Below are 19,837 nucleotides of genomic sequence, written 5' to 3'. Positions count from 1 at the left end.
TTAATGCACAGCAATCACAATGTGAACATCTTTTATTGTACCATTTACATTTAGGGTGCTTAAGTCGCACTCCTGTTTAAGAGGCCAGTGGATATTCACACAGAACACACAGTTGCAGTCCAAACAAGCCATCTAATAAATCCAAGAGCCAAAGTTTCAACAGTGCTTTTGGGAATTGTTAATACAACAGAAACCACATGCTAACTCAACAAGTCACCTACTTGTCCCCGACAACAAAGCAGTGTGTTCCACATTAAACATCTGCGTCCCAGTCTTCCTCCGGCTCAACACTGTGGGAGCACTGGCTGGCCTCTGCGTACCCACTGTCCTCCAAATCACCACGATCCTCTTCTTCTTCTTCAGTTATCAAATTCATAGAATAAGAAGCTGAGCAGGAAACATTGCAAAGTCAGCTGATGATGCACTGTTTTCACAAGTGCAATGGGCTAACTTATGAACCATTGTGCAAATAGTTCATTGTTCTGACACACCGAGTACAGTAAGAACGGTGACATCTGCTGGGCAACCCTTGGTATTGCATTTCTATTGGACATCAGAATGTTGTGTAAAAGCAAGGCATCGATTCATCTCGTAGTGATACCTCTGCTTTAAAAAGTCAATACTGTGTCAAGTAGTCTGCTTTAAGTGGAACATCACCGCTAGAGATATGTTGGTCCCCTTTTCATTAGAAATGTTTATGCACAAATAATATGACGGACATAAAAGTGATGGAATGTTAACGGTACCTTGTTCCTGGTAATTTAGGAGCACAGCAGAGCCGTCCTGGCTCAGTTTAACGTCGGGGTGATCCATCAGGAGCCGTCTGAGGTTACTGAGACTTCCACTCAGGGCAGCGACTTTGGGGAAGCGGGACCATAGCACAGACAGAGGTACAGACACACACCTGCAAGCACACACAAGATGACATCATGACATGACAGCCGTGAGATGCCAAACCTTTGGAAATATTTGTTCAAAATAAAAAGCTCAGTAATGACATTGGTGAGAATTGCTTTTTACTAGCAGCTCAAGAAAATAGAAATGTGTGCAAATATTGAAATTTAGGAACAGCAGTTTGGAAGACAACAGCTAACAGTCTACTGTGGTATGTTGATAGTAACAGTATCTTTACAGCCAGTCACAAGTACATCACAAGTGATCTGAACGCCACAAACTGCCTTTTAACCCCCCGTGGAGATACTGTTCCTCCTCATCTTCCTTTAAGGAAACAAACCTGCGAGACTCCTGTTGTTCTTGGCCATCCGTCCAAAACAGCTCTCCAGCCTCAACGTCCTGATGCTCCACCAGATTCTTCATCGCTGCTCCACATGCTGCTGCTGTGAGGTACATTTTTAAAAAAAACGGAAACATACTGTATGCTTTTTATGCGTTTAATTTGCCAGGAACATTTTAACATAAAAAACCTGGCAGGATAAAATACAGTATCGTGGAGAAACCATTAATTTACACACAAATGGTGGAACAAAACTTCCAATATGTGTTTCCATATTAGTGAATCTCATTGTTGAAGCGCATCTTCCTTTAGCAAATATACACACTGCTTTTTATGAACTGTGAACAACTGTGGGGACGTTCACCTGTCTGCTCTTCCATCTCCAGGTGTTGCTCTGACGCTCTGTGGTATTCCTCCCCGTCACCCTCAGCCGGGCGAGGTGTATCAGCGTCATCCCTTTGGCCGGTCTCCTCCTCCACCCATCTCCTCCTTAGCTGTTCTGCCCAGTACAACACCTCCATCACCAGGACCCTCCGCAAGACGTTGTTGTCATGCAGGCTGGGGTAGTTCTTACTATACAGCTAATATAGAAACAGGTTAGAAAAAATCATAATTCAATATGAAAATGTAGCGTCTTTCAATGTAATCATATTGTGATGGAATCATATTTCGAGATATCATGATAAACAATTACATCGTCTGAATTGACACTAACAATACTACCTCAAATTTCTCAGAAAATCTGATTATTTTGCACTTTTGCACTATTTTGCACAACAAATAAATAAAGTATTAATTCACACGGAAGTATACAAAACCATGTGTTATTTCATATAGACTATTTATTAAATTAACAGTTAACATGCTATATTGTGATGTATACCGTGAACAAGAAAGAGAAACTTTACTACTACTGATTGGTTGCTGATCCATAACACTAAGTCAGTTATTACTCAGCCAGTTGTAGAAATATCTGGCATTAAAAACTTACTTTTATAAACTCCAGACTCTGACAAGCTAGTTTACTCATCTATCATTAAAGGTAGTTTTTGACTTTGTGTTAATTGCAGGGTTCTATTTTTAAGAGGGCAGTGGGTGTGCTTCAGGCTTACAGTAGGCTCCATATGCAGATGACCGAGACTACCTATGTTGTAGTTGCTGGTGGTCACCAGCAGAGGGCGTCAAAGATAACCTTTTAAAACTCACTGGTTCTGGGGCTTATGAATTTGCATTACTGCCCCACATCCAGAAAAGCTTTACTTTTTTCTTCAAATCTTTATTGTCACATTGATATTGCTAGGTGAATACTGAATGAATTAGGTTCATTCTTCATGTCTAATTGTCAAATTAGAAATTAAGAATTTGAAATAACTTTCTCATGGTGTATATATATATATATATATATATATATATATATATATATATATATACACACACACACACACACACACACACACACACACACACACACACACACACACACACACATATATATATATACACACACACACACACACACACACACACACACACACATATATATATATACATACACACACACACACATATATATATATATATATATATATATATATGTGTGTGTGTATACACATATGTATGTATATATATATATATATACACATATATATATATGTATACACACATATATATATATATGTATATATATATATATATATATATATGTTATACTATACTATACTGTGTTTTGGAAAAATGAGTTTGAAAGAGTACAAAACTTGTTTGTATTGGAAAATGGATATTCAGCTTATTAAAACTATTTGCTAAGTCATTTTATGAAAATATTGTTTTGATTTTTTGTTGTGCATTTAGGATCATTGAGATACATTTATCTAGTTAGAGTAAATATAGTATGCTATAAACGGTTTTTTTTCACAATGTGTGGACTTTGCATCCATGGTGATCTAAAAATGAGCTGACAAAAGAAAACCATAAACAACCTCAGACACTTGAAAACATTCGGTGAATAAAGCGGGGGAACAAAAATCCCCACATTCATAGTCTCTGAAGACTCAGAAATCACTGATCTATGAACAAGGTCTCTCACCAGTGTGTATGAAAACACATCGTCAGCATCATCACAAAACAACAGGTTGCAGACCTCTCCTCCCCCGAGCCGGTGAAACACACCGATCTGGGAGCAGAAGCCGACTCTCTCCTGCTGGCCCGGAGGTGCCCGTCCAACGCCGGTGAACTCCACCTCGTAACCGTGATCCTCACACACCTTCAGAGCCCTGAGGAGGGATGGAACGTCAGCAAAGTTCAGTTTAAATCTTCATAAGTGCTGATGTATTTTAGGGTGGATTTATCCATTAACATTCTCCGTCATATGCATCGTCAACGAGCATACCAGGACTTGAACTCGGCTCTGGTCCACTCAAACTTGTGGTCGCTGTGCCTAAAACCCGCCAGTCGAGGGAACAGGGGGTTGAACTCGGAGTTTGGGGTGCTGACGATAACTGCCGCTGGAGTCATGTAACCAAAGACGACCTCAGAGAAGCGCTCCACGTCAGCAAGAGTGAGGTGCTCTATGCTGCAGAAAGCCAGGGAAGCATGGTGATACATGGTGATGATTAATGGCACAGAGGGACACGGAGAAACAGGAAGAGAAAAACCAAAAGCGATAGAGAGACCTGGCTTGATAAACAAAAGAAAGAGACAACAATGAGCCTCTTACAGCTCTATACTGGTCGCCAGGTCAAACCCTCTGAGGCGGGCGTCCCTTTGCGTGACTGAGCCCTGGTACATCTCAATGAGCAGCTGGTCATCACGTGGCTGCAGGTAGTCAGTTGACATAGGAGCTAATCCATGCCTGAAGGAACATACAAGCAGAGTGCACACAGTAGTCACTATTTGTTATGAGATAGGACCCAGTGAGGTTTGAGAGGTTTCACATGTGGTGCACTAGTCCAGACTAACAGTTATTAAATGATTAATGCTCAAAGGACTGGGTGATAATTCAGTAAAATAATGTATCAACCTTCAATAGTGATGTGATCATATTGTGTTATTCTTTTACAAAATTATATTTTCCAAATGAATGATTGCAAGAAAATCATTGGGCTGCAACAAATTATATTTCTTCATAATTGATTAATCTTTTTTTATATTACGCTATCAATTAATATAAAAAATGTTTCTTCTAAATTCACGTTTATAAAGCTACAACCTGCGGAAATATTTGCAATTTTGACCTGATTAAACAACTGGCATGATATATTGATCACCAACATAGTTGCTGATTATTGTTCTGTTGATGAACTCGATTAATTGTTTCAACTCTTCACCTTCCATCAAACTCTCTGTGATCCAGCCTTGAGCCCAGCCCTGAGCCCAGCCCTGTATGATGAAGTATTCACTCACGCCTTTGCTTTTATAAACATACTGTACATACATCTTCTTTTTCACTTTGGCACCGTCGATGTCGACTCCAACCAGCAGTTCGATTTCACGGTGAAACTTGAGTTGTTTGAGAAGGCTGCACTCACTGCAGCCCAAGTCCACCACCTGAGGAGAAGGGAGAAGTAACTAAGTACCTTAAGTAACTCCTGGCTAGAGGGAGTAGTCTAATCGTATGTGGAGCTCATTACACAAAACCTAAAACAGGAATTTAAAGTCCGGTATATTGTGTATATATTATATAACAAAATTAAATGAAATGTATCAGACTCATTTCCACAGATATTCGATTCAGCTATTTGAGTCGATATCGGTGCATCCTTATTCTGAACTTTACGGTAAATGCTTTGAAAGGCCCACAGCCGATCTCTGAGTTAAATACGTCTGCAGATGTTCAGGCCTGACTTCCCTTCACGGGCGCTGCTTGTCGTTTACAGGCCGTTAACTTTAACTTTAACTTGAGATGTGAAACTGGAGTTGGAGTTGAGAGCCGACGTGTACGACCTGATTGACTCACAAGTAGCCAGTTTACACACTACTTTTACACCAATAAAAAGAAGAATCATCGTCAGAATGGAGCATTTTTGGCAAGGGAAGTTCCATTGACCAACATTCCCTGAACAGGGATCAGGGAGTAAGGATGTTATATGTCAGGAGTAACAGCCGATCATCACTGGAGGCTCTGATCAGGGATCAGGAAGTAAGGATGTTATAGTCAGGAGTAACAGCCGATCATCACTGGAGGCTCTCAACAGGGAGTAAGGATGTTATAGTCAGGAGTAACAGCCGATCATCACTGGAGGCTCTGAACAGGGATCAGGGAGTAAGGATGTTATAGTCAGGAGTAACAGCCGATCATCACTGGAGGCTCTCAACAGGGAGTAAGGATGTTATAGTCAGGAGTAACAGCCGATCATCACTGGAGGCTCTGATCAGGGATCAGGAAGTAAGGATGTTATAGTCAGGAGTAACAGCCGATCATCACTGGAGGCTCTGAACAGGGATCAGGAAGTAAGGATGTTATAGTCAGGAGTAACAGCCGATCATCACTGGAGGCTCTGAACAGGGATCAGGGAGTAAGGATGTTATAGTCAGGAGTAACAGCCAATCATCACTGGAGGCTACAGCGCCACAGAGCGACACAGGAACGCATACTGGAGCTGTCTCGAACCAGCAGATAGTATGCTCTGTTGCCAAAGATGTCTGAACTGGAGCAATGTGTTTTTACAGAAAAGAAGGCCTTTCAAAGTACATAGTGCAATACTTTAACTTTGACAATTCTCCATATGTATCAAAATGCTCGATTTTGAGACTGTATGTCAGAGTTGTCCTTAATATAAATCAGCCAAAATCAAAGAATAAAGTCATTTCCATCACAACTTAGTAGGATGTTGTTTATAAGGGACACAGGTAATATGCTTTATAAATCCTGTGATATTATCCAATTGATCTTATTTCCATATATGTATTTTGTATTATACTGCGTTAACACTTTACTTTGAAAACCGGAAATACCATTAGTTGTCACACGTGCGCGTACTTCTAAGATCCGTCGCATGGCCTCATTTAATTTACCGTGAACGTCAGAATCAAAACACAAGTGCACTTTCCAACGCACGCGTGACGATACTAGTTAGCTAGTTCGATGAAGAGGTTAGCTAGTAGCTACTGTGGTTCCGTTAGTAAACACACGTTGACTTCCACGTTTAAGAGATACATCTGTTCCCAATTAACAAGGTAGTTTGGAGTTTGTTACTTTACAATGTTAAACATTTAATGCAAAAACCTGATTTAGGTTTTGCGACTGAAGCTCTAGTTAGTTCTATGACGTCATTGGTATAATAAGTTATCTTTTGACTTATCGTTAGCAAACAAAGGTTTGCTTTGAAGCTAAAGTGTAAAGTATGTTTCTCATTGAAACAGTGACGTTACCTTTTTGGGTTTGTTCCTCTTGACAAAATCGATGACAAATTGATGTCTCTGCCTGTGCAGCGGCGGACTGAACGTTGGCTCCATGTTGACGATATTCAGCTCAGGTTGACGTCACTAGCCCCAGCGGACCCCAGAGGGCGCTGTTGTTATGTGTTCACGCGGAATTTTTTAATTTTTAATGATTATGGTTTTTTTGAACGAGGACTATCAAGATAGATTTGTGCAGGTAAAACCATTTTCTTTAAGTCAAAAACTCTGATTTATTTTCTTGAGTAATCTATTAAAATATAAACAAAGCCCATCATAATTTCCTAAAGCCCAAGCTGATCAGTCGAGGCCCTGTTCGGTCTCCGGTTTATCATCACACAGCATAAACACAAGCAGCAAACACGTAAATGTTCTTATAATTACAAATAATCCCAGCACTGGTGGATTATTAAGTGACTAATCGTATCAGCTCTAGAGCTTTGCGTTTAGAACTTCTCTGAGATAGTGAACACGGTTAACATGGTGATATAAACATCAATATTAATATGTTCATTGTGAATATGTTAGTGTGTAGCAATGCCAATGAGACAACAGTGAGGTTGTGGGCTGTAACATCAAAACAATGCACTAGAAGACACAAAGAGCGACCCGTCCGTTCACATGACAGTCATTTGATCCATTCATTGTGTACCAATACTGGTCAGAGAAGCTTAAATTCAAGAGTATCCAGCCACATCGTTGTATGGCAGATAGTTTTGGTTTTCCGTTCAGAGCCTCAATCACTATCTCTGATGGTGGTGGAGACATTGGAAACAGCTGAGCTCTGTATTGCTTCCCTCAGGTCAACATCTGTTACTCCCCAGGCTGAGCTCATCATAACACTGCTGGTTACGTCACTCTGCTCACTGTCGACGTCTCCCATCTCCCACTTCAGACACTTTTATTGAAATATGACAGCTAATCGTGTGTACGATTTTAATTCATGGAGAAGTAAACGTTTCCATATTCTGTCGGTGTTCTCAAAACATGTTGCTGTGATCTTAACTCATTTGCACTGAATATGAGGGTCTAATCATCTCATCATGTCCCCCTCCAGGCAGCTCCACACCCCCACCGATCTCACCCTTCTCTCCCTAGATGTGTCTGCCTTGCTTGTGGGCGTTGGAGTGATGCCAGCTGCAACCATCGTCCTGCAGTCCTGAGGGTTTCTGGGTAAGATCACATGCGCTCTCGTACCTGTTGGTAGGATTGTGCTCAAATCAGTGGACCGCTATTTGTGACTTTCTGTGCTATTTGTCTCATTCTTGCGATCAAGAATGTGTTTAGTTGTCATGAACTACATTTAATGCAGTGGACTTACTTCCGACCTTTTTTGCCCCTCTTTACTTGTATCATAGTTCTCTATATGGTAGTGTTTGTGGTAAAGGTATCCTGTCAGTGTTTGACATTATAGTTCTTTAAAACTTAAAAGTCTCCCATAAAATTGAGGTTCAGGTGAAGTCTTGACATTGCAAAGAAAGAAAAAACAAAAACTACATTATGAGGTCTAAATCGATTAAATGGCCAAACAGAGTGAATACCAACATTACACTAATGTTCATACAGAGTTTTAATGTTTCACAGATTTGTTTAATTCTTTCATTTCTTTGATTGTTAAAAAAGATCTGTCAAAGTGTTCACAAAATGAGAAGTCACATAGTACATCATTTAATATATACTGCATGGTTTTAAAAATATTGCTTGAAAATACATCAGTTTTTGTTTACACTACTTTTTAGTTTAACGATCATCCAGAGAGTAACCTTCTTGAAAATAAAACCATTTTTGATAAATAGAATTTCAGCAATACTTTGTTAGACAGCATTAATGTCATAATGCTGCTGTGATACCAGCCATAATTATTAAAATGTATATATGCTATTGCTAACAAAGATTCATAAGCATTTAAATCTAAAGGTTCTCCTCAGGTTTGATCATAATTTATCTGTAAGAAGTACCCCAAACAGAGGAATGTTGTGGCTTTGTAGTTGTGATTACTTTCTTTTTACACGTTTCCTTCTAAGGTTCTTAGAGATTGAACAGTTAACAATCGTGTTATGGATGCTACAGAGAGGAGAAAGCAAACATATGGTGGTGTTTCTGCTGAGTCCAGTGTCTATTTAAGTGTATCTGTGGTATTTCATGAGGAGCCACCAGTGGTTCTACACACTGGCTTGGAGTAGTTGCTTTGGTCGATGGTGTTTTTGGCTGCTATCCTGATGCAGTAGGCAGTCCACGTCTTGAGGTCAGTCTCACTGTAAATATCACCTTCCACGGTTCTCATTCTTGGTGGCCGATTGGTCTGCTGCTTCTCCACAATTTCGACTGTGTACTCGGTCGCATTCTTTACCGTCATCCACTTCACATACAAGGAAACTCCACTTACTGTTACATTCAGCACTTTTGGGATTTCAAGATCTGAGAGAGAGATGGGTGAGAAATTAGCAATGTTCAGGCCTATGATGATTTCAGATTCATTACTATGCATCACACTATCTCTAGGTTGTGTTGCAACACTACACTTACTGTTATCTAAATGGACATTTCTTCTTCTGCGAAGAACTCCTACTGGACCTGAGGAAGGTGAGAAATAATGGTTACAAATGTCAGAAACTGGATTTTAAAAAGGCAATATAGAAGAAATAGTGATTGCGCTGTAGATGTGTTCACATTGCGTCTGACCTGTAATATCTCGGGTAGGGATGCTTTCTCCCTCCGCATTGCTGGCCGTCACTTCAGTGGTGTTCGGATCAAAGTTGGTCAGCTGGCAGGAGAGTCCGGTGGTGTTGCAAAGCTCGACACGGGCGGCCCCCGACACACTGTAAACGGTGTACCTTGTGGCAAGCACCGATGCTTCCCAGGAAAGCACAGCAGACGCTGCGTCACCAGTGTATCTCACATTCTGTGGAGCACAGGCGACTGGGAAAGAAAAGGTGTAAATGCAGTAAACAGAAGGACTGCGGGATGTTGTATTTGAAACAGGTACTGTCATTTTGAGGTAGGGTTGGACAATTAATCAAAATGTTATCAAAATCGCAATATCACCTGCTGCAATTTTCAAATGGAAGAATATTTGTTATAGGCAATATAGCGTTGTATCCTAAATATTGTCGTGCTGCAGAGATGTCCTGGCCTACTTATGATATTCTAAAGACTTTTTAAACATCTTTACTTGGTACAGATCCTCGCAAAAATCACACCATAATCATTTTAATGTTTAATGTTGTAAAAATGGTCATTCCCGCTAATATTTGTAGTCATATAGCATTTAGCTCTATTCTTAAGTTCCCCTATTTCACATTTATAAACCTTAAATACATGGTTTACAACACATGTACAACATGTAGTTGAAAGCAGAATAAGGACACTTAAGTATTTATTGATTTCCAGTATTTGTCAACAACTATAACATCCTATGACATTTTATACTCTTACAACTGTTTTTTACCATATTGTTGTTTATTTTCTGTTTATACATCTGCCTCCACTTAAGGTATAAATGTTTCCTTTTTCTTTTAGTGCAATTTAGATAGTTTTGGTGTGAGTTGCCTCGTGGTAGAGATAAAATCACTTCTCCCATTCTGAATAAAGTCCGGGATGAGTGCAGCGTAAACCTACCTGAGACTCCAGTCAAGGCACTGGATGGCTGGCTGGCCCCGCCTGAGTTTCTGGAGCGTACAGTGAAGTTATACGGCGTGCTGCAAGGTATTGGAAACTCAAAGTATGTCCTTGGCAACCAGTAAGAAGAGACCTGCATCAGGGTCTGTGGGTTGTTTTGGATTGGACCGGTTACCTCCATAAGGTACTCATCAGAACAATTGACATTGCCCCATGACGTCATGGCCCAGTGAGCTTTGCCTATTCTTTGCATTCGGACATTCAGAGCAGTCGGAGCGCATGGGGCTGAGGAGGAACGGGATTAGAGATTAAATTAGTATTTTACCAATGGAATTAGCCCAGAAACATTTCTATCACTTGTTCTTCAGGTGTAGTTTACCAGTTTACCACTTGTCAAAGTTAGTTCTTTGAAAACACATTTTAAAGAATAAAAAACTTCCTCTCTGGACTTTTTGGTAGGATATACAGATTTTTACAATATCTTTACTACATTGCAAGTATCAAACCAAATGGGAAAGACATAACATCAGTTTATTGATTGGTGGTTAATTATTGTATGTTATCTGAGCAAGACTAAAGATTTTTAATATCTACGTACTATATTTAACAAACAAAGGAAGTTTTTCAGTAAAATAAATATAATTCTTGCAAATACATAGGACTAGAAGTGACACTTTTTCTGCATATTTTATTCTCTATGTAAAAATGAATTTGTGTTCAATTAACTAATTGGAGCATTGTTAATTATGGTGAACTGCAATAGTTTATTTTTTAGTTTAAAATAATTACCTGCTCCAGCCTGCAGAGGTGCACTAAACGAGCTGTTGCAGACGCCATTTGAGGCTTCAACAGAGAAATTGTAAACGTCACCACATCCCAGGCCGTCGATTGTGCAGAAGGCGACTGTGCTGTCGCAGTAGAGCGCGTCTCCATCCATAGGTTGGGCACAGCCAAAATACTCCACGGCGCCCTCGCTGGCACCCCAAGACAGGACGGCAGAGTTGGTCTCACAATCGATATCCACTGCGAGACCAGAGGGCTCACAGGGCACTGCGACGACAGAGAGAAAAGGACTTAAGAGATTCACGCAGGAGGCAAATCCAGTATGCATTTACTGGGTGGTAATATAGAAACCAAACTTAGAAAGTTGCAGCTAGATTGTGCATATTAGAAGAATCGGAAAAGCTACTTTTTCAACACCAGAAATTGATTTTGAATAAACTGTAGCATGAAAAGAAAAATATTGCAGTATCATAATAGAAGATGTCTTTGCACGAGGGCTCACAGCTCCAATACGCTGGCTTCCTGTTCTGGTCTGAAAATATGACTTTATTTAGGGCTGCAAGTAACAATTTGAATACTTTTTTATTGTTTGTATTTTCTATACATACCTGTTCTGAAGGATGAAGTTCTGGGCTTGCTGGTGCAGTTGTCTCCACTGGCGGTGATGCTGAAGTTATACATCTGTCCACAGTGCAGATCAGCCAGGGTGCAGTTGTTCGCTGAGGTGTTGCAGCTCGCTACATGTCCGTCCCTCGCTGTGGCTGTCAGTCGGTAGGATGTAGCCACAGGGGAGTGTCCCCACGTCACTGCGGCTCCATTCTCCTCACAGGATGCTGCCACTGTCACATTGTCTGGGACACAGGGAGCTAAAGAGAACAACATAACCTTAAGTACATTCCTTTGTTTGTATATTTAGATCCCCGTTAGCAGCTGCAGTTCTTCTTGGGGTTTACACAAGCATTTGTTTCACAGTCCACAGATCTCACAATAACACAAAATCTGTGACAATAGCGCAACCAGAAAAACATACATAATATATAGTATAACCTCACATACAACATAAGACAAACTTCAATACTGAAAGTGTAATTCTTCTACAAGATATATGAAGAAAAAGAAAACGAGTAATGAATACACTAATCTGTTCCAGTGAACCAGAATAAATACAAAACCAAAGACCTGTTGTGATCTTCTTTGGTGGGCTTCTGAGGCTGCTGCACTTATCAGAAGAGGTTGATACTATGATGCTGTAATGGATGCCACAGCTGATATCCGGGAGCACACACGAGTTGGAGGAGCTGTTACAGGAAATGAGGGTTTGGTCGTGGCCCTCGGCGGTCACCACGTAGAGCGGAGTGTTCTCCGTCATCTCCCATTCAACCAGGATTGTGTCGCTGTTGCATTGAGTCACTGCAGTAATGGCTGTTAGAGCACAAGGACCTACAGAGCAGGACAGGAATAAAGAACTAGCTTCAGAAAGCACTACTAGTATGAGATTAAAAACGCTGTCAGTGTTAAGTAAATTTAGGAAAACATAAGCATTATATCCTCATTTCTTGTTCTACTTAATCTTTCAGAGAAACCGTCTTGTCAAACGACTTCATTGGTGCTTTATATAATCAAACCCTTTTAAACACACTCAGATAAGACACTATTGCATTCCTTTAAATAGCCATAATGCCGAGGAGGGAGCGTCAGAAGTCTCTGAAATCTCAGTCTGCTCTTACAACTTTGTGGTTCTAAAATTAAACTGTACGCAGTTTTTTAACTATAGCTCAAAATAGAAGCACAGAGTAAATCCTGTTTTGCTGATGAATAACCTAGTTGTAACTCTGTGCCCAACCTAAGGATCAGGACCCCTCCAATGGATCAGGGGATGAATCTAAGGGGTCACAAGAGGATTATCTGGGATGGAAAAGAAGAAAAAACATTGTTTTGCTTTTTGTTATAACCCAACGCGTTGCTTCTTTTGGGTAGCATCAAATAGTTCTACCAGTAGCAATCAATTGGAAAGAAAAGTCATTTTAAGGGGTCACAAGCCGAAAATGTTTGGAACCACTGACCCGTAGATGTCGGCCTAACTGCACTTTTGTGCCAGACAAGAACGTCATAGCGTTTCATTTAGAGTTTGGTAACGCAGAACATGGTAGAATGCTTACTAGATCATTTTCCTAGTAACACTTCACAGACAACATTTCAGCACAACATTGGTGTAGTGAGAGTAGAGATTCTTGTTAAATACCTGTCTCAAGCTCAAAGGTGCTGTGATTACTGCGGCAGTGTTTGTTGACAGCAGTGACGTGGAAGGTGTAAAGGGTCCCGCACTTCAGATCTGGGATCGTACAGGGAGAGGAGGCGGATGTGCCGCTGATGTTGTGACCTCGGACCTCTTGGGCCATCACATAGTAGCTGAGGGCTCCTTCTGAGATGTCCCACGTCACCCAGGCATCATTTGACACGCAGTCCAGATGGCCCTGAGCATTCCTGGGCACACATGGAGCTGTGGAGGGATTTCAGAATTTGATATCGTAACTTTTTCCTCCGTTTAAAGATATTCTCCAGAAGCACAGGGATGGTAGGAGTTACAGTATGTTGGACACGCATGGCATTTATTGTGTCAACAGCAGATAACCTGTTTATAGGCATGGAGAGTAACAGAAGTTTATAAAGACAAGCCAATGTGCACCATCTGCAAGCCAGTTACAAGTTTTTATCAATTATTTTAGTTTTTAATCGGGTAGTAAAAGAAATACACATATTAACCACCTTTCTAAGAAAAAAGAGAGAGTTACAGCATGTAGCTCCCCTCAATGTATTTATTTTGTGTGTGAATTCAACAAACGAGGTACAACACGTAGTCACTGAATGAATCCTTTAACTGTAAAACACGCATAAGAAACATGCACAAACACACTATATTCAAATCTGCTGTTGAAACACTCGTTGCCTGCAGTTGATGCGAGCATTACATTTGTAGCTGCTATTTCTTTTCTTTACCGCTATGTGACACAGGTTGTTACGTTTAGAACTGGACCTGCGTGAAGTGTACCTGTGGAAGTCTCTACCACAGCGCTGGGCATACTCTCACAGCCATCTCTCACAGACAGCACAGTGACGTTGTAGTGCCGTCCACACGGTAGATCGCTTATGGTGCATGCAGTGCCGCTGGAGTTACAGTAGAGTCTCGCCCTAGTGTTGCTTACTGCCGCCACATGGAAGTACTGGGCATCTGGGTTGGGGGACCAGGACACGGCCATGGCGCCCTCATCACACAGTGCATCAATAGCCACATCCTGGGGTGCACAGGGGGCTGAGGGGGGACAGACGAAGCAAAGAGGGCAGGTTGATGTAGTATTGTACTATTATAAGTTGAGGTGAAAAGTACTTTTGGACCTGGCAACTCCACCCACCACCATAATAAGAAAGGCCCCCCCCTGTTTACAGTACCTGTCATTACGTATGCCGTGTCACTCTCCACACTGGAACAGGACTCATCCTGGCCGAACACGCTCACATTGTAGGTCTTTCCACAGTGCAGGTCGCTCAGATCACAGTGGGTCATGGTGTTGTTGCATTCAGTCTTGTGGCTTCCATCTGCCATAACGGCCACCGCGCGATAGGAGAGCGCTCCGCTCGCTCGCTCCCATGTCACGGCGGCAGAGTTTGAGTGGCACCGTAGGGAAGCCTTGACGTTGGTTGGCCTGCAAGGCACTAGGAGAGAGAGAGAGGACGGACGGGCATTGAGACAATATAGTTCCTGTGGCTTCGATCAGAAAGTTCACATATCGGCAAGTAGGAATGTCTCGATCAGTTTTGGCTATATTGAGCCCAGTCCGATGCTTCATCTTTTGTCAGCTGTCACACAGGTGTTTTTACTCCAAGCTTTCATACACAGCAGCGCAACGCAACAAACACTGGAGAGCACTTAAAGAAAGAGAGACATTCCCTCAGGACGGCGACAAGGCCAAAGAGATTACTGAGAGGGTTCGTTATACTTTATTTTGTAAAATCAAAAACAGTTTTGATGCAGGCGATCTTTTTTGAATGCAATACAGAGCTATTCATATACATTGAATTGATGTACTGTGCAGCTGTATGATATAGGAAAACATACGTTTCATCTCTTTTTATATGGTAATATGCATTATATGTTTTAGTTCTTTAAATATCAATCTTTTGGCTTTGACTCTAAAATGTTTAAGTTATTAATGACAATTTGTTGAAAATTAGATGTACATTTATTTAATAAGGGATTTTGAAAGGATACGGCATTAAGTAAATGCATTACAGGACTGAGGACTGATAAAAATGTAATTAAACTCTAACCCTTAATGTCCCTGACATTTACTTCCATTTCATCTTTTTGACAATGCCAGTGGTTACTTATTAGATTATCAACCGTCACTCAAACCAGAGCATTGAACTCATGGAAAATGACACCCGACATACTGAAAAACGTACCTGACTGCAGGTTGAGGTAGGCGTGGCTGTTGTCACATTGTCCATCCTTAGCTGTCAGTGTCAGGTTGTAGAGCTGGCCGCAATGCATGTTGGGTAGCTGGCAACTGGTCGCGGTGCTGTTGCACTGAATCTTGTGACCATCAGGCCCAAAAGCTCGCACCATGTAGGAGGACACACCCTCCTCCTCTTCCCACGACACAACTCCTGTGTCATTACTGCACACCAACTCTGCTATTACTTTCTGCGGTATGCACGGCACTACAGACCGACAGACAGACGGGTATGAATGAAGACAGGTCTAAATAGAGCTTTAAAATATGACATTCAATATGCCTTACAAATGAGTCTACCTGTGTTGAGCTCCACAGCAGAGCTTCCAGCGCTGCTACACGTCTCATCTGAAGCACTGACGGTGATGGAGTAGTTGAGGCCGCACAGCAAGTCATCGAACAGGCACGTCGTCTCGCTGCTGTTGCACATAGACGCGTAGCCGCCGCTACCCTGGGCCACTGTGGTGTATGACGAGGCCCCTTTGCTGGGCTCCCAGGAGACCGCCACAGCGCCAGACTCACAAACTACCCGGGCCTCCACCTGCTGTGGTACACAGGGCACTGCAAAGGCACAGACAGAAAAATAAACCTTGTATCATGATTCAGGATCAATATAGGTCCAATAACCATCCAACATTAGCAATATCAGCGCTGCCAGAGAAACCCTATTTAGCCTAAATTAGGTTTGTGGAAATATTGTATTGTTTAGTAGTACGTAAAATCACAAAGACTTAAGGCTCAGCATGTTAATTCTCTGTGATCATTCTCACCTGCTTGCATCTGTGTCGTGTTACTCTGCGACACATTGCACACGCTGTTGACGGCAATCACACTGATGTTGTAGGTGAAGCCACACATGAGGTCTGTGAGGACGCAGGACTGGGAGTCTGTCTCGCAGTGAGATTCATCTTCTTCCACGCCAAAGGCTCGGACAACGTAGGAATCGGCCCCTCTGCCGGCCTGCCACTCCACGCGGGCCGTGTTCGTAGAGCAGTCCGCTACAGGAACAACGTTTTCCGGAGGGCAAGGCACTGGAGGAGGAAAGTGACAGAGAGAAGAAAAAAAAGAAACAAAAAATCACGAAGGTGGTTTTTGATCAATGTTAGTCTCTAGTTAAGGGAGTTCCAGGGAGTCCCCAGAAAAAATGGATAATAGTTTATTTTCACTATTTAATTCACTAAAGAAGTGAGCCCAATGTGAGTAAGAGTCATCAGAGTGACTATTCTGATCACCATATGGTTACCTCCTCAACTGTAGTTGACAACTGTAGAATTCTGGTCATAATCATATCTAACAACAAAAATATTTCAAAATCAGATGGAGGTCCCTGAAGTATAATCTTAATAAATGGGGGTCTGTTACCTAATGTGTATCAATTTAGGGGTTCTTGACACAAAGAAGCTTGAGAACCACTGTAGGAGGTCTGACGTTGACATGTGTATGCTACGCATTTTTACAATCTTTTTTACCACTGTTTTAATATTTCTCCAAATTTTGGGGGGAAATTCAAAGTGGAAAATAATGATGCCACTACAGATCAGATACACTAGATTTAATTTGGTGTAATTAAAATCCTCACCCCCATAACTCTAATTTAAATTTACTGAGTAAAGATGCTTTTCTTTTTCTTTTCTTTTTTTTAGAGCTCACCTGATTCCACCTGCAACTGGGTGCTTGGCGGGCTGCTGCACTCCTCATTTGAGGCCACTGTGAACACATTATAGGTCTGACCACACTGCAGGTCTTTCAGCTCGCAGTTGGTGAAGTTGGTTGTGCAGGTGCACTCGTGGCCGCTAGAGGACCGAGCTGATGCAGTGTAGTTCAGGGCGCCCTCGGCAAAGGCCCAGTCCAAGAGGGCAGAGTTGGTGTAGCAGTCGAGAACCACAGAGCCAATGTTAGGTGTGCAGGGAACTGAGAGAGGGGAGGGAAGAAAGGGAGGACTGGAGTAACACTTTAACAGCAACAAGTCAGTGTCACACTTTCACATGTAAACATCCAAAGGCCATTCATGTCCATCCAGTTGTTCTACCTGATTTGAGTGTTGTAGCTGGGCTTGGTAAACTTGAGCAAATATTATCCTGCGCCACCACCTGGACAGAGAAGACCTGGCCGCAGGTCAGGTTGGTCAGGGTGCACATTAGGTTTGTAGTCTCGCAAGAGGACATGGCTCCCTGTGTGCTCTGAGCCGTCACTTTGTAGGACAAAGCCCCCGCACTGGCACTCCAGGACACGAGAACCTGATTTTTAGAGCAGTCTATCGTCACGTCCACATCTGTAGGAACACAAGGCTCTGGAGAGAGGCAGGAGGAGGAGGTTGTATTAAGTTGAATTGTTTAATTGTGGAGCGACACGAAGTTTGCGATCATCTTAACAAGCCTTCAGTTTAAAAAAGCCATCAAATAAACTGAGCATAGATGCATAGATTTTCTTTCCTTAGAATCTTGACCAAATGTATTTACACGCCTGTTTACAGAAATAAGAATGCATGAAAGAAGTACAGAGAAAATGGATCAAAGACGTTTAGAGGATAAAATAGTCTCACCTGACTGCAGCGTGTCGGCCTCACTGGGGTCAGAGTCACACTTCTCCTTCGAGGCGACGACCGTCACGGTGTAGTTCTGTCCACATTGGACGCCGGGCATGCCACACTGTGTGCTGTCAGACCAGCAGCTTCGTGATTGGCCGTCTTCTTGCGTCACCGTGGCGGTGTAGAACTCGGCCCCGGCCGAACCGGTCCACGAGACTACCGCAATGTTAGCGATGCAGTTCATGAAGCTGGTGACGCCAGTGGGCGGGCAGGGCTCTGGGGGAAGGAAAAAGTAGTGAAAGCTTTTTAGTGAAAGCTGACTTTGGAATAAGCAAAAGAGCTCGTTTGTGGAACTACGGTTAAACATCAGTGCTGCAGAGCAAACGTTAACCCTGTATACTAGGTAGTAATCTACCTGACTCGAGCATTAACGGCTGACTGGGGATGCTTGAGCACACAGAGTCCACCGCCTGAACAGACAGGTGGTACTTCTGGCCACAGAGGAACTCAGAAATGAAGGTCCAGGTTTCGTTGGTGCTGAGCTGCACTTTGTGGCCGCTGTTGGTCTCTGCAGCCACAATGTAAAACTCAGCAGTGTCACTGGCATTCCAGGTCAGCGATCCCACCTTAAAAACAGATTACAATATGGTTTTATGTTCAGTTTGTGTGATTTGTATAATCACAGAGCAGAAATATATAATAATAAATATTCACCTTCGTAGTGCAGTTCAGAGATGATGTCAAGTTCTGAGGGATACAGGGTGCTAAAAACAGAAGACAAAGTTTAGTTTTGAATAATTCTCGATTAATCTGCTTATTATTTTCTGAGGTGACGTCATCATATGTCTTGTTTTGTCTTACAAAACTTACAGATAATACATTTTACAATCATATAAAACATAGAGAAACAGCAAATAATTACTTTGGAGACTCTACAACTGAGGAATGTTTGGCATTTAGGCTCAACAAATTACTTTATCGATTATCAAAATTGTTGCACATTCATTTTCTGTCTATTTTTCACATTGTATCATCTCAACACTAATGCCTGATTTATTTGTCAATTCTTGTTGGACTTCTCTAACCTTTAGTTTCCTAAGTCCAGGTAAAGTATTCTTACGTCTTCTTATTCATTTTAAATTTTGCCTCAACTCTTCCTGGTTTTGACACGATGTTCATAGGTAGTTTGATTTCTCGCTGTGCACAGTACAACATGTTTACCCATTCGTATCGACGTGCTGTTGCTCGGCAGGCTGCTGCACAGGTAGTCGTTGGAAATTACGTGAACGGTGTACTGCTCGCCACAGTGCAGGTCGTCCCAGGTGCAGCTGGTGGTGTTTGTGGTGCACACGTGGGTGTGGCTGTCCTGTCCCACTGCGATAGCCAAGTAGGACTCTGCCCCGTCGCTCATGGCCCAGCTGACCGAGGCCACGCTGTTCTCACACTGTACGAAGCTCTGCACATGCTCGGGCACGCAGGGACCTGAGGTGAGGGTGAATTGTGGCATCACGATAAACGTATTATTCTGTGCATCACATTAGGCAGAACTATAAATAGAAACACATACCCATCTTGAATGATTCAGGCACGCTCACAGCGCTGTCACATCGATCATCCTGAGCTTTTACAGTGAAGGTAAACAGCTGTCCGCAGAGCAGCTCAGCCTCCACTGTCGTCTCCTCGGTTTGGAAAGACGTGACATATCCCAGGTCTCCTGTGGCTGACACCACGTAGACCGACGCCCCTTCGGCTGCCGACCAATCCAAC

At 42.2% G+C, this 19,837-nt stretch overlaps 2 protein-coding genes across 4 annotated transcripts; both read right to left on the bottom strand.

Annotated features, from left to right (window-relative positions):
* Positions 1-15: 15 nt before the first annotated feature.
* henmt1 (HEN methyltransferase 1) lies at positions 16-6,688 on the bottom strand. Of its 3 annotated transcripts, none has more exons than XM_068725021.1 (9): positions 6,605-6,688; positions 4,668-4,780; positions 3,951-4,085; positions 3,624-3,806; positions 3,321-3,507; positions 1,599-1,815; positions 1,235-1,337; positions 747-904; positions 16-387 (listed from the first exon to the last, which is right to left on the bottom strand). In XM_068725021.1, the coding sequence occupies exons 1-9, from the start codon at positions 6,686-6,688 to the stop codon at positions 254-256; spliced, it is 1,314 nt and encodes a 437-aa protein (XP_068581122.1). In that variant the 3' UTR covers positions 16-253. The 3 variants fall into 3 exon arrangements, with proteins under 3 accessions (XP_068581122.1, XP_068581123.1, XP_068581124.1); XM_068725022.1 differs by having other exon boundaries at positions 16-357; XM_068725023.1 differs by having other exon boundaries at positions 3,375-3,507.
* A 1,495-nt stretch (positions 6,689-8,183) lies between these two features.
* LOC137883563 (receptor-type tyrosine-protein phosphatase beta-like) lies at positions 8,184-19,743 on the bottom strand. Its single transcript, XM_068725098.1, has 20 exons — positions 19,638-19,743; positions 19,292-19,552; positions 18,785-18,834; positions 18,486-18,696; positions 18,086-18,346; positions 17,573-17,833; positions 17,194-17,454; positions 16,314-16,574; positions 15,844-16,104; positions 15,494-15,751; positions 14,480-14,743; positions 14,082-14,342; positions 13,275-13,532; positions 12,212-12,472; positions 11,641-11,898; positions 11,039-11,299; positions 10,250-10,534; positions 9,314-9,550; positions 9,158-9,205; positions 8,184-9,049 (listed from the first exon to the last, which is right to left on the bottom strand). The coding sequence occupies exons 1-20, from the start codon at positions 19,639-19,641 to the stop codon at positions 8,772-8,774; spliced, it is 4,500 nt and encodes a 1,499-aa protein (XP_068581199.1). The 5' UTR covers positions 19,642-19,743; the 3' UTR covers positions 8,184-8,771.
* Positions 19,744-19,837: the final 94 nt, after the last annotated feature.

This window comes from Cebidichthys violaceus, unplaced genomic scaffold, assembly GCF_023349555.1.
Source record: "Cebidichthys violaceus isolate CVI_PGR_0920_01 unplaced genomic scaffold, fCebVio1.0.p SCAF_33, whole genome shotgun sequence".
Taxonomy (NCBI): domain Eukaryota; kingdom Metazoa; phylum Chordata; class Actinopteri; order Perciformes; family Stichaeidae; genus Cebidichthys; species Cebidichthys violaceus.
The sequence above is the reverse complement of the archived record's forward strand: the minus strand, read 5'-3'. Positions and strand labels throughout refer to the sequence as shown.

Bases quoted from the DNA above. Each gene is read 5' to 3' on its own strand.
- henmt1 (XM_068725021.1), bottom strand. From the start codon at position 6,688: ATGGAGCCAACGTTCAGTCCGCCGCTGCACAGGCAGAGACATCAATTT. The intron at 1,338-1,598 runs GTGAACGTCCCC...TGTACCTCACAG, and splicing joins GGAGATGGAAGAGCAGACAG to CAGCAGCATGTGGAGCAGCG. The intron at 905-1,234 runs GTTTGTTTCCTT...GTGTGCTTGCAG, and splicing joins GAACAACAGGAGTCTCGCAG to GTGTGTGTCTGTACCTCTGT.
- LOC137883563 (XM_068725098.1), bottom strand. The intron at 18,347-18,485 runs GTAGATTACTAC...TCCTTCCCCCAG, and splicing joins GCCGTTAATGCTCGAGTCAG to AGCCCTGCCCGCCCACTGGC. The intron at 13,533-14,081 runs GTACACTTCACG...ATCCCTCCACAG, and splicing joins TGTGGTAGAGACTTCCACAG to CTCCATGTGTGCCCAGGAAT.